Below are 13541 nucleotides of genomic sequence, written 5' to 3' on the forward strand. Positions count from 1 at the left end.
TTTGGCCAAATAGGACCTGAACCATCCAAAAATATTCCCTATAAGCTTAAAGATATTTTCTTCATTACTTTAATTATGATTTACGTAAATAAAACACCTCTAATTGAAGATATAAATGTATTAATAATGAGCACCAATTATACATAAAACAATATATAAAATTATTCTTAAATATATTTATATTTTACACTGTAATCAATTGTCCCGAACACCAAGGACAGTGATGAAAGCTCTCATCAGGTTCGACTAAATTACTGCTCTTTATCTCTGTAAGGAGCGTAATAATTTCATCCGCAGTCTCCTTATCATCTCCAATTTTACTTGTAACAATAGCACCAACTCCTTCCTCCTCCTCCATCTTAGAATGCTCTTCAACCACTTCAACTGGTACCAGTTTCTTAATAAGTTCGTTTAGCTTATTCAGCTTTACTTTCACCTGCTCTCTATCATTGGCCAGTTGCTTCAATTGGTGGTCTTTTTCCAGCGCTCTTTGTTTCAACACCATCCTCTGATGCTGGTATAAAGCCACGTATTCCCCTATGGTCTCAGTTTCCCCTTGTAATTGCAACACTATGTGCTCCAATCGTTGTTTTTCATCCGACAAATCGGCTATCTCTTGCATCGTCCTTTTCACTTTCTCTTCCAAATACTTCATAACATTTTCCTTATCTAGAACGTTTTCGTTAGTATCAATTTCTTCGACTACTTCGTCACTGCCAATTCTGAGTCTATTGACCTCATTGGACAACTGCGTGATCTTCTCTCTGGCTTCTTGCAAATCTACACCTTCTTCTGTCTGCTTTGACTCCTCTCTTAGTTTTGCGATGGTTTGTCTGGCTTCTAGAAGTTCTTGTTGTAGAATGTGAGCGGAATTATCATGGGCTTCGTAATGCCTCAACCGATCCTCTAATTGTTCGTGTTGTAATGCCTGACGAGTCATATTTTCTGATGACTCGCGTAGCTTCAAAAGCTCATGGTCTTTTATTTCGATTGCGTCGGCCATTGAGTGAAGCGTTGTTTCGGTTTTTTGGAGTTTTTCCAGTAATTCCTTATTGGTTTGCTGTTGTGCCTTCAAGTTCTCTGTCAACTCCACTTTATCATTATCCTAAGAAATTCATTAAAAAAACAAGAAATACAGTAATATCTTTATTATACTTACCATCTTCATTACCACCTCTTGCATACCCTCTAACTGCAGCTTCAGCTCCTTGTTCTGCTGGATTGCCATGGAAGCAGCCACTTTGTCGCTCTCCATGGTCGCCAATAATTTTACACTGTCGGGCTGATTGCCTTCTAACTGCTCTACCAAACTTTCTAGGTGGGCAATGGAGTCAGTTTTGGCATCCAACTCTTTTAAGAGTAAATCTTTCTCATTGCACACTTTAGTATAATTCTCTTCAACTGCAGTTTTTTCAATCTGCATTTGAACGCACAACTCGCGAGACTTTTCTAAATCATTTTTTAGCTCTATAGAACTGGAACTGCGAGTTGCAAACGCGACTTGTTCATTCTGTAAGCCTTGCAACTGCTTTTCTAAGGCACCAATGTGTTTAATCCTATCTTGCTCTTGCTGTAGCAATTTCTCTTTGTCTTGTTGGAGTTGTTCTAGTTTCAAAAACAAATTGATGACTTGGGCTGGAAATAAACTATTATAAATATAAAGACCAGTTCATACAGAAGCAATATTTGTCATTGTTGGTATGTTTCTAGAAAGACTTTGATATAGACACTATGTCAACTTATATTGAAAAGGACATAAACATTAAGAAAGACAAGAAACAGTTGTACAACTTGACACTGAATGTTGTTTCTGCAAAGACAGGTCTTCAGATACTAAGTAAATATTAACCATTGAGTTGCTGGGCATATTGTTGATATTTAAATGTAGATTCATCTCTTTCCTTTATTGTTGATTGAAGCATTTGATTAAGATTCATTATTTTACTCTCTAGTGAGAATTTTTCCTGTGTCAATTGTTCAATTTGGGGGTCAACCCCCAAAGCTCCTCCAGAAGCAAGTTGCTGGATTTTCACTTCAGCCAAAGCAAGCTTGTTTTTGATGCCCTAAAATATATTGGATGATAACAGTAAAATATGTAAAACTGTTATCACAAAATCTTATTAATTTTTCCACTTAAATTGGATACTTCATATCAGTCAAAAATTATTTGCTTGATCTAAAACAGTGTAAACAAATACTCACTTTATTCTCTTCCAGCCACTTAACATTTTCTTCTTCTGTGTTCTTTAGCTTCTCCCTAACCTCCAGCAAATCTTGTGCCAATTCATCCTTCTGTTCTTTCAATACAATGTACTCTTGCCTTAAATTGTCCAAAGCACTGCTATATTGTTCACCCAAACTTTCTGATCTGAGCTTTTCAGACTTTAAACTATTCAACTCTCTTTCCATATCGGCTACCCGGCTCCTTGATGCTTTTAATCTGGCTTGCAGTTCCTCACAATCAGTAGTTTTCTGCTTACAGGTCATTTCATATTGACTCAGATTTGAGGAGAGCTCAGTTTTCTCAGCTACAAGAAGCCCAATTGTTTGCAGATGATTTTGCAAGTCACCCTTTAGTTGAGCAATTTCCTGAGAACTATGCAAATCTGTTTTGATCAGAGGTTCAGCTTCCAGCTGAAGAATTCGGGATTGCAATTGATTGTTGATAGTTCTCAATTGCTCTGACTGTAATTTTTCAGTTTCCAAATTGGCTGCAAGTTCAATATTTCGTTTCTCTAAATCTGTAATACCATTTGCTGAATATTCATAACTAGGCTCAATCATTTGAGCCAATTGGTCTGATAGCTGTTTTAAACTTTCTACATTTGAATGTTGCACTTCCCACTTGGCTTCAATAGTGGATGTGTCAATTTGATCGTTTGTGGTGCAAATATCTTCTTTTACAGCTTGAGAAGTGCCACTGGCTCCTAAATAATCAAACAATTTTTCATTGTCAGTTGGTGAAACTAAAAGGTCTTCGTTGTATTGCATTGATGGGTAACACTTATTATTGGCAGCAGTTTTTGCAAACTCTTTTAAGTTTGCTTCATTTGCCTCTATCTCTGGATAATTTTGACACACAACATCTTTATCTTCTACTACTTGTGGAACTGCCCTAATAGTGTCCACTTCCTTTGCCTTAGGAAAAAGCTTATAGTCCTCATTGCCTGAGTAGGGTTGGCCCATAAATTCAGCATTATAAGTTGTGTTATCAAAATATCTAGGCATGCCTATGGCTTCATTATTTTCCTCTTCTTGTGATGTATTAAAGTATGTTAACAAGTGACTACTTTCTTCATTATAAGGTTTAGTTTCTGCAACATTGTTGTTGGATGGTATGTTGTCAAAAAAGGCAGCAGGGGTGGTTACATCAGAGAAGTAATTGGGGAGCGTTGCAGGTTCCTCAGTCAGAATGGATTCTTTGATTTCAGAACCAAATGAGTCTGCAGGAGGTTCCAGAGGACTAAGAAAGTCAACAGCAATGGCCTCAATAGGAGTGGTTCTGGTGCTCGATTCATTTGAATTACATTGATTTAATAAGGCTTTTGGAGTGTTACCTTCATTTCTTTTTTTTTTTAATTCCTGCAGTTCTTTGAACTAAAAGAAAATAAAAGGCGCAAATGACATGATATAGATGATGTGGCTGTACACATATTTGCTAAATAAATTTTTGTGAAAGCTTTTTACTGACATGGAAGCAGATTTTGCGCAACTAAGATAAAAGGTTGGATGCTGAATAGGCATTCAACTTACCCGTTTTTTGGTATTTGCCAATTTCAGCCTTTTATCTGCTGTAACATCTGCCATGATAATAAATTTTTTGCGGGTATCAAGAGGCTGAAATGTTCTTTTTTCTTATTTACGTACTTGTTTATTAAGTGGAAAAATAGCTAAAGCTGTTAGTGATTAATGAATTACTATAAACTCTCTAGAAATATGTAAATCAAGGGATTACAAGGAAAATAATAGGATTTTTTTATTTTTATTTTGCATTTTAAGGATAATTTTGTAAAACTCGACATACTAACGTCACCTCCAATAAATCTTACGTGTCACTGTCATTGTCATATGAAAAACGAATTTTATTTAAATTTCTCACTTAATCATAATATTTTTTCTTCTTAAAGCGTTAGTTTTTTTAATAATTCATAACATTAATTTTATATTTTCATTATTACAATTCTCTGAAAATTTAGTTTTGGATTAATTAAGCTTTTATAACTCCATTTGTAAATTGTTGACTCTATATTTCGCGTATTTACAGCTTTTATCTCACTAATAGTTGTGAGAAAATGCATTGAAAAGTGAAACAACACCTTGTTGTAAATATTCGTTTGACAACATGAATGTAAGCCATGAAAAAACGAGGCAACAGCGCTTTTTCATTTATTCTTCTCTTACTCATTATCCGTTAACCATTATGTATTATAGTACTGACGAAGAAAATCAATAAACTAAGCTAAATATAAATAAATATTGTTGTGTTTTTGAACAGTACCATCCAAGTATCGGATATATATATATATATATAAAAAATAGCTAAGTGACTGAACAACTTTTTCATCTGATGTTGCCGCTCCATACTTCATAGCTTAGCGTATTGAGGTTATTTAATGATGACATTTTGACAAAGGTAGCCCTCAGAGTTATGTTTGGGTTAATCGAAAAAACGGAATGGTTATAAGTATTTATGCCAGTTTTGCATTTAAAAAGTAAAGAAAATCCTATTTTCTATTCTTGAAATCATCGTTAGAATGGGTAACGACAAGAAACGTCGCTCTCGCAGCAAAGATCGCATGGAAAAAGACAGGGACAACAAACGACTGAGGCGATCTCGTTCGAAAAGCAAAGAACGAGGATATAAAAGGCACAGGTCTAGGTCTAGGGACAGGTACGATCGTCGAGATCTTAGAGACGATAGGCGAGAGAGAGACGATAAATATGAAAAAGAAAATAAGGACAAGTACAAGAGTGATAGAGATCGGAAGGAAGATAAAAAAGCCAAAGACACTAGAAAATCACCACCTCCTGAGGTGTCTGAAATAAAACCAGACACCAAATCTGAAATCAAGGACGAAGCTGCTGTAAAGAGGGAGCCTTTGTCGCTAGAAGAGTTGCTTGCAAAAAAGAAAGCTGAAGAGGCAACAAAAAGCAAGCCAATATTTTTAACTAAAGAGCAAAGGGCTGCTGAAGCCTTGAAACGACGCCAAGAAGAGGTAGAGCGACAGAAAAAAGTACAGGATGAAGAACGAAAAATCATACAAACGATGCAGGTGACCCGGCAAGAGGAAAAAAAAGATGATAGAGATAGAGATAGGAGAGCTAGGGACCGAGAAAGGGAGGAAGAAAAACAGAAAGATAAGGACAAGGAAAAGGAACAAGATGCAATAAAGGAACGTTACTTAGGATTGATTAAGAAGAAACGTAGGGTAAGAAGGCTGAATGACAGAAAATTTGTTTTTGACTGGGATGCAGGTGAGGACACGTCATTAGATTACAATCCCTTATATAAGGAGAAACATCAAGTCCAATTCTTTGGAAGAGGAAACTTAGCAGGTATTGACATTAAAGCCCAAAAAAGAGATCAAAGTAAATTCTATGGAGAGCTGTTGGAGACTCGTAGGACTGAGGCTGAAAAGGCACAGGAGAAGGTCAGGCTAAAGAAGGTGAAGCGAAAAGAAGAGAAGCAGTTGTGGGATGACCGGCACTGGTCTGAAAAAGATAAGGATGAAATGACTGAGAGAGATTGGCGAATATTCCGAGAAGACTACAATATAACCATAAAAGGTGGAAAAATTCCAGAACCAATTCGTTCCTGGTCAGAATCAGGAATTCATAAAGATCTGCAGGAAATTGTTGACAAGATTGGTTATAAAGATCCCACTCCCATTCAAAGGCAAGCCATTCCTATTGGAATGCAAAACCGAGATATCATTGGTGTAGCAGAAACAGGTTCCGGAAAAACTCTAGCTTTTCTTATCCCCCTTTTGTCATGGATCCAATCTCTACCAAAAATTGAGCGAAATGAGGTTGCTGATCAAGGCCCTTATGCAATAATATTGGCTCCTACTCGTGAATTAGCCCAGCAAATTGAAGAAGAAACAGTGAAATTTGGACAACCACTGGGAATTAGGACAGTGGTTGTTGTGGGAGGTTTGAGCAGAGAGGAGCAAGGTTTCAGGTTGAGGATGGGATGTGAGATTGTCATTGCTACTCCTGGACGATTGATAGATGTCCTAGAGAACAGGTACTTGGTTCTCAACCAATGTACTTATATTGTGTTGGATGAAGCTGATAGGATGATAGATTTAGGTGAGTTTTTGTTTCATTGTTATGCAACTAATTAAAGTCAACAAATAATAGTTACTGTATGAAGGTCTATAGTATGAGCATTCTGCTTCAAACTATGTATTCATAATATTAGTTGTAGATAGCCTCAAACTATCACAACAAGCAAATAAAGAACTGTAAATATTACTATTTAAATAGGATTTGAACCTGATGTGCAAAAAATCTTGGAATACATGCCTGTATCTAATTTGAAGCCAGACAATGATGATGCTGAAGACAGCAAAATACTACTGGCCAACTACAACAGCCGAAAGAAGTACAGGCAAACGGTGATGTTTACTGCCACTATGCCTCCAGCTGTTGAAAGGCAAGCAGTTTGCTGGCTTTTAATTATTTATAAATGTAATTATCTTTACATTTAGATTAGCAAGAACTTATCTTCGAAGACCAGCAGTGGTATACATAGGCTCCATAGGCAAGCCAACTGAAAGAGTTGAACAAATTGTCCATATTGTTGGTGAAAATGACAAGAGAAGGAAACTCATGGAGTATCTTTCAAAAGGGGTGGATCCACCAATCATTATATTCGTTAACCAAAAGAAGGGTGCAGATGTGTTGGCGAAAGGTCTGGAGAAACTTGGCTACAACGCGTGTACGTTGCATGGTGGTAAAGGGCAAGAACAAAGAGAATATGCTTTGGCCAGTCTTAAGTCAGGTGCCAAGGACATATTGGTTGCAACTGATGTAGCTGGAAGAGGTATAGATATTAAGGATGTCTCAATGGTTATCAATTACGATATGGCCAAGACCATTGAAGGTAAATCATCAATTTATTTTTTTTTAATGTAAGCCAATGTTATCTAATTTCTTTTCTGCAGATTATACGCATCGCATAGGACGTACCGGTCGCGCAGGCAAAACCGGAGTTGCAGTCAGTTTCTGTACTAACGACGATTCAGCTTTGTTCTATGACTTGAAGCAAATGCTACTTTCGTCACCGGTTTCCACGTGTCCGCCTGAACTCATGAACCATGCAGAATGCCAGAACAAGCCCAATCAACCCAAGAGACGCCGAGATGAAATGATTTTTGCATAAAATAATTAGGTTATGTATATATATTAGAATATTGTTTTCTTTTTGCTGATCCTTGAAAAAGCTGTAGCTAATTGACATTTGGTTCAGAAAAGATCGTTTGAAAGAGTTAAAGATTATTAAAGGGCTATAACACAAATTTCTGTTTGCATTGCTGTAAGTTGTCTTATTAAAAAATAAACCTAAATTCTATAAGTTGTTTTATTAGAATGTATCCTATACATTGTTCGAACATAAAATAAATGATAGTTCGTTTTCAAATAACAAGTTGAATATCGCACTAGAATTTAAATTCATCACTATTAGAGACTTTTAGGTTGTGATCAGTCTCAAAATTTTCCGTTAATACGGTCGCATCTTTAGCGACTTTTGTTTTTGGAAGTCCGTCGTAGAGATTTCACTGATTCTTCACAATTTAAGCTGCAAGTTGGTGAGAACAGAATAATTTACTGAATAAAATTATTTTGGAAATTGTCTAGAACGATTCTGGTATAGATAATATAAATGGCAGATACTGTAAAAATATTGGTATATTGCAAAATAGATCTACAACACTTATAAAATTACTATCAACAAACAGTGATCATGATTAACATCAACTATTACAATTAAATTATGTCAGTCGGACGGAGAACTTTTACTCAATTCTTCGCCCAAACTCCTAAAGGTTTGTTTAGACTGTTCTCCAGAGGTGCTTCGCACCGAGGAAATATCCGAAGCCCCCGTAAACAGTTGCTGTTGTTCTTCTTTAGATTGGTTCATGGTACTTTTACTTGATATTACCGGGGTCGAAGTGCGCTGCTTCGTCTTCTCCGCACTGGAAGTTACCTGTATTGCCGACAATTCTGAACAATCTCGCACGAAGCTTCCTGAACTCGCCTCCGATTTATTCAAACTACTCGAAGATATTTTATTTTCTAGTTTTTTCTTCAAAAACTCTTTCAAACTCAGTTCACTGGCACTCGTTCGTGAACTTTTCTTCTCCTTCAAGCTCAAATCACTGGAACTAGAGGTCAAAGCTAAAGCCTCTTGCGTTTTGTGTAAGGTGGGAATGGCCCATTCCATGCCGATACTTTTCAACATGGTTTCGATGCTTTTCATGTCGCTGCCGCTCGAACTTGAGGTTAATATGGAGGTGCCAATATTAGTGCAAGTACTTTCGATGCAAGTCAACGATTTGCTGGAATCTGACTGCAATGAAGCCTCTGCAACGGCTTCCTTCATGTTTAACTTCGAAGTATTGGGGCTTACTTTATTTGATAATTGACTATCGGCTTCTGCAATGGTGGATAGCTCATGAGGCATCAGGGAAATGTTACCGTTGAATTTCTTGGCTGTGATGAGGCCCTTGGAGGGAGGAGGTCGTCGTTTTGCATCATTATAACCTTCGGGCTCTGGTTCTAGAATCGGCAGTTTAGGAATGTCCACAAGGAATTGCACAAAGGGTTTTCCAGGCTGTAAGTCTTTCTGAGGTTCCTGCTGATGTATGAGCCGCTGCAAGCGATCAACAAATTGTTGGTCTAGCTGTTCTTCTTCAGCCTCAGATTGAGCTTGGACCTGTCTGAATTCCCGTAACTTCTCCGCCAAACTCATGTCAATTTCCAGAAGCCTTTTATTTAGCTCCTCTTCGTCCATGCTCGCAGTTGAACTCGTCTCTTTTAACTTGTCCCCAGTGGGGGGAAATTCAAAGTATTTCGTGGAGCTATTGTCTTTATCGTCACTAAAAATTGGGCTAATTAAGGGGGGACTTGCAATCATTTGAATTTTCTCCCGTCTTAATTGCTCAATCATCGCGGCCAAATTGGCGATACGCTTGATGCATGAATCAGTTACATTGGCGTATTGAGACAAAAGCTCCGTGGTGATTTTCTCAGCCTCTGGAGTTGTGCCAACGTTGGATTTTCCCGAAGTCTCTGTAGAAGAATTCAATGGGGCGATTGTCCCTTCAAGAGTCAAATCGTTGACCTGTTTAAGAACGTTTTCAACTGCTGCCAAAGGGTGATTTGTTTCCATCTCGATGACGCTTTGACTAGGAGTTTGTACATCACTGGAAGACGCTCCTAGATCATCAATGGTATTCTTGGACATGGTTAGTAAGCGTTTGATGTAGTTTAGTAGCTGATCATTAGGTATATTGGTTTGTTGCGTTTTTTTTCTCAAATTGTACAGGCTAGAACTAGTTTCTGAGGTGCCTGGCTTAGTGTAGTCCGGAGGACTATAGTAAGACGTACTGGAAGTCGCTGTGGAATTTTTGCTCAGTTGCTCCTTCCAAGATGCCTCACAACTCTTGCTGGTGGTAGATTTCCCAATATGTTTTTTTTTCTCGCTGGGAACCGAGTTTTCTTTTTCATATATTTTAAATGGTTTTTTTTCTGTAACGTTTTCAATGTTCCTAGGTGTTTCATCAATTTTTTTTGGCTTATCTTTTAAAGTTTTTTGAACCATACTCTCACTTTTAGGAGGTAGCTCCTCTTTCCCTGGCAACACTTCTACTTTAGCCCCTTTATTCTCCTCTCCAAGCTTAATCAAAATCTTGCAAATTTCCTCTGACGAAGGTCTGGTATCGCAGTCACAAGGTACATGGGTTCTTGTGCATATCTTCACATCTTTGAACTCTTTTTTTGGTGCTTCACTCTTAAGCAAGGTAGAGGATGATTGTTCTTTAGTAGATTTTGGAGTAGTTTGAGTACTAGTGTTCTGCAAAACTAACACCTTTGATCTGGACTTCCTCGCCTTTTTATGCTTTGGCATTTTAGTTTGCTTCTCTTTGTTTTTCTGACTATCCTCAGAAGTGTTGCTAGAATTATTATCTTCCACTCTTCTCCTTTTGTTCTCTTTCCCTTTTTTAGGTTTTTCCTCTTCCCTGTTGTCGCTAAACGAAGGCAAATCTCCCAGCAAGGCATCAATACTATCATCTTTGGGCAGCGCTTTAATTTCGTTAATCAACTGCTCCTTCTGAAGCTTCAAGCTCTTCAACAATTGTTTCAGCTTCTCCTTACTGTCTTCTGGTTTTTGGACTGTGAACGCTTTGATAATTTCTTGGACTTCTTCAGCCGAAAACATGGTTTTCGGAGGGAAGTCCGTATCCCATTTACCCAATTTTAATGACCTGGGATCGTCACCTAAATACAGGATGTTTGTTTATTTCTAGGAAATGATTAAATACACCATAATAAATGTTTTAAATGAGAAAGATTCGATTTTTTAAACAATTTATCAATTGATAGTTTTAATGACTTATTTTTATTAATACGGTAAGAGTTTACTCGATAATTAATTTGTACATATATGGAAAGAAAATTCTCTTATGCAACAATGTATTTTTGGTGTAATCAATTTTTTTGAGGTGATTGAGCATCACTTCAAAATAAAATTACAAGATAATTACTTACGATCGATAATCTTAAAGGGCTCATTTGATTCAATATCTTCAGGCTTGCGTCGAGGGATCGTGACAATACGCGGTTTTAGATCGGGTATTGCTTGCAAATAGGCATTTTCTAATCTATTTTGTCGCTCCTGCGCACGCTCCTTAAAATAGAATATGAACAAAAGATTTATGTGCAATAGCAAGCCCTCTGAAATGTTTAACGAATCTCAAAATAAAATGAGCTAGTCATTACCTTTAGCCTCTCATCTGACATGTGGTATTCAGGCCTATCATTTCCAATTCGAGAAATATGTTCCTTGCGTTGTAACATTGGCAGCTGCTTCATTAGTTCTTCATAATCCCTACGAACACGTTCTCTTTCTAGGGCTTTATTGCCGCGTTCTACAGCTTCTCTGTCTCGTTGTTTCATTTTCTCAATCCGCTCTCTTTCTGAAGATATATTAGGCATTACTTCAATACTTTCAGAGTCTATGCGTCCAACTTGTGATATGGAGGGTTTATCACTAGTGAACCTGTAAAGAATCATTTATAATCTCTGCTATATATGTTCAATTGATTTTTCCTCTAAAGATAAAAAGAAGTTGCCAATTGCCTACTAACCTGTTTTGATAATCATAATGCCTAACTTTCTCCTCTCCTCCACACACTTTCCTAGTCATTATTTTTGTTTCTTTCAACATCACTGGTGGCTTCACAGGGATGTTTTGCTGTTGCCTTAGCTCTTTGTTTATAATACAAGAATCATTTTTAGTCAGACTTTTAAATTCACACTTGCAACTCTTTTTCTCAGTTACATCAGTTTGCACTGCTGCTGATTTTACCATATTATCCATGCAAGGGCATTTAGTGTGTCTTTTAGTGCAAATGCAGTCTTCACTGCTAAGCTCTAGGGCATCCTTTGGAGCTTTAATTACAAATGCTGAGTCTGCTTTTGCAAATTTTGAACCCTCAAACACCTACAATAATAAAATCCTTTACACCTATTAAAATTACTTTCAATTGTAATCACTAACCTGAGGCATGGGGTCATCAAGCAAATCACAAAAATCTGGTTCTGCAGCCATAAAACGTCTCTGCTTTATTCTATCTGAGATTCTAGTGTTTTCTGCAACCAATTTTGGTTTATTCCTAAAATCTTCAATTAATCTCTTGCGCTCCTCAGCTGCATCTTGATAAGTCTTTTCAACTTCCTTTGGAGGAACTTCTGAGCTGTCTGAGGAACATTCACAAAATCCTTCACTGTCATTATCTGTAGTTTCCTCTTGAATATTTGGCAAATGCTTTGAGGAGTCCGAGTTTGAAGCCTCACAAAAGTCTGAATCTTCAGGAATACTTATGTTAATATCTGCACTAGATGGTTTGTTCTTTTTGATCTAAAAATGTTGTTTTATAAGTAAATTAAAAATGAAAGGAATAACAAAAGGGTACCTTTGATAATCCATGCTTCTTAGGGCTCTTACGCTTCATAGAGCAGACCATGGCAGCTCTAGTATTTTCAATGTCTCTGACAAGTTTTTTGTGCTGCAGTGGAACAGCTTGTTTAAAATTTTGCTCATTCTTTTGGACTTGTAGTTTAGTTCCAGCTGACTTGCCTCTAGCTTTGGTAATTTCTTCATTTTTCAGTTTTTGATTTTCCAGAATTTCACTCTCATCCGCATACTTCTCTGCTTCTTTATGTCCTATTCCTATTTCATCAAGAGCGTCCAGATATTGATTGTGAAGCTCAAGTAGTTTTCGGTTTTGCCAGTTTTTAAGTTGCTCCTTGCCTTCCTTCTCAATTTGCCCTAGCTGGCGTTTTTTTTCTCTTTGCACTTTTTTTCTGACCTTCTCAGCTTGCTCTTTGGATTGTTGCCTGACTTGTTCTAATCTCAACAATCGCCGTTTGTCGAATTCTTTCTTTGCTTCTTGAGGATCTCCTGAGGTGACCATTTTGCCTCTTTTAATACTTACAGGGTTTCCAGTGACCGTTACATTAATGGACATTTCGGGTGATTACTCAATGGTTTTATTTAAAGTTTTATGTGAGACTTGTGGAGTATGAGGTAGAGAGTATTCTTAGGTCAAGAAAGTTGTATTTTCAAGCTTTGAAAGTTTGAAATTTTTATAATTAAATTCAGGAATTTATTAATTTTCATCATGACAACAAAACAAACAACATTTTTATGACGCGGATGACACTAATGGGTAGCTAAAGGTATATCATTTTTGACGGGGAAACGCCAAAAAGGAATATGTTTACTGTGCATGAACTGCGAAGTGGCAACGCTGTGTGGTAGGGCAGTTGTATTGCGCGTTATTAAAATCATTTGAAGTGCGAATTTTCATAAGAAAAATTACTGCAACAGATTGCAATTTAGATAAAAATTTAACTAATTCATAAAAAAATTCTAACAATACTTGGCACCGCACTATACATCTGGAAAATCTTTCGAATCGGACAATGTCCAGTTTTTGGTCCGGAAAGTATCATATAAAATCTGAATGTTTAATATCCTGTATATTTGTAAATAGGTGTTTTATAAATAAAGTTTCCTCACAAATCTGTTTTATTTCTTCATTCTTCACTGTCAGTTTCAAACTGAAATAGGTTTTCCCTAGTTGCAATCACTCATCGTTGGGGGTCTAAAACTTTCCATTTGTAAATTTTATTGAAACAAATTGTTTGTAATTCTGCACTGCCTAGAAACTGTGTTTCTCGCTTGATTTACACATATATTATTTTTTGCATTAATTGAGTACGTCAAATTCATAAGCATGCATACATAA

General features: G+C 36.9%; 3 protein-coding genes across 4 annotated transcripts; 1 reads left to right on the forward strand and 2 right to left on the reverse strand.

The window, feature by feature from the left end:
• Positions 1-103: 103 nt before the first annotated feature.
• Positions 104-4282, reverse strand: LOC136341967 (golgin subfamily A member 2-like). 2 transcript variants are annotated; one of them, XM_066287381.1, is made up of 5 exons: positions 3754-4282; positions 2203-3597; positions 1850-2063; positions 1160-1605; positions 104-1105 (listed from the first exon to the last, which is right to left on the reverse strand). In XM_066287381.1, exons 1-5 carry the CDS (start codon positions 3805-3807, stop codon positions 185-187), a joined length of 3030 nt encoding a protein of 1009 aa, XP_066143478.1. In that variant the 5' UTR covers positions 3808-4282; the 3' UTR covers positions 104-184. The 2 variants fall into 2 exon arrangements, with proteins under 2 accessions (XP_066143478.1, XP_066143477.1); XM_066287380.1 differs by having other exon boundaries at positions 1160-1635.
• A 345-nt stretch (positions 4283-4627) lies between these two features.
• On the forward strand, positions 4628-7579 carry LOC136341969 (probable ATP-dependent RNA helicase DDX23). Its single transcript, XM_066287385.1, has 4 exons — positions 4628-6312; positions 6490-6658; positions 6714-7108; positions 7170-7579. The coding sequence occupies exons 1-4, from the start codon at positions 4755-4757 to the stop codon at positions 7385-7387; spliced, it is 2340 nt and encodes a 779-aa protein (XP_066143482.1). The 5' UTR covers positions 4628-4754; the 3' UTR covers positions 7388-7579.
• Positions 7580-7896: 317 nt separating this feature from the next.
• ana1 (anastral spindle 1) lies at positions 7897-12962 on the reverse strand. The gene is made up of 6 exons (XM_066287163.1): positions 12204-12962; positions 11789-12148; positions 11376-11731; positions 11008-11287; positions 10777-10915; positions 7897-10506 (listed from the first exon to the last, which is right to left on the reverse strand). Exons 1-6 carry the CDS (start codon positions 12756-12758, stop codon positions 8003-8005), a joined length of 4194 nt encoding a protein of 1397 aa, XP_066143260.1. The 5' UTR covers positions 12759-12962; the 3' UTR covers positions 7897-8002.
• Between the last annotated feature and the right edge of the window lie 579 nt (positions 12963-13541).

The sequence above is a fragment of the Euwallacea fornicatus genome, chromosome 11, assembly GCF_040115645.1.
Source record: "Euwallacea fornicatus isolate EFF26 chromosome 11, ASM4011564v1, whole genome shotgun sequence".
NCBI lineage: Eukaryota > Metazoa > Arthropoda > Insecta > Coleoptera > Curculionidae > Euwallacea > Euwallacea fornicatus.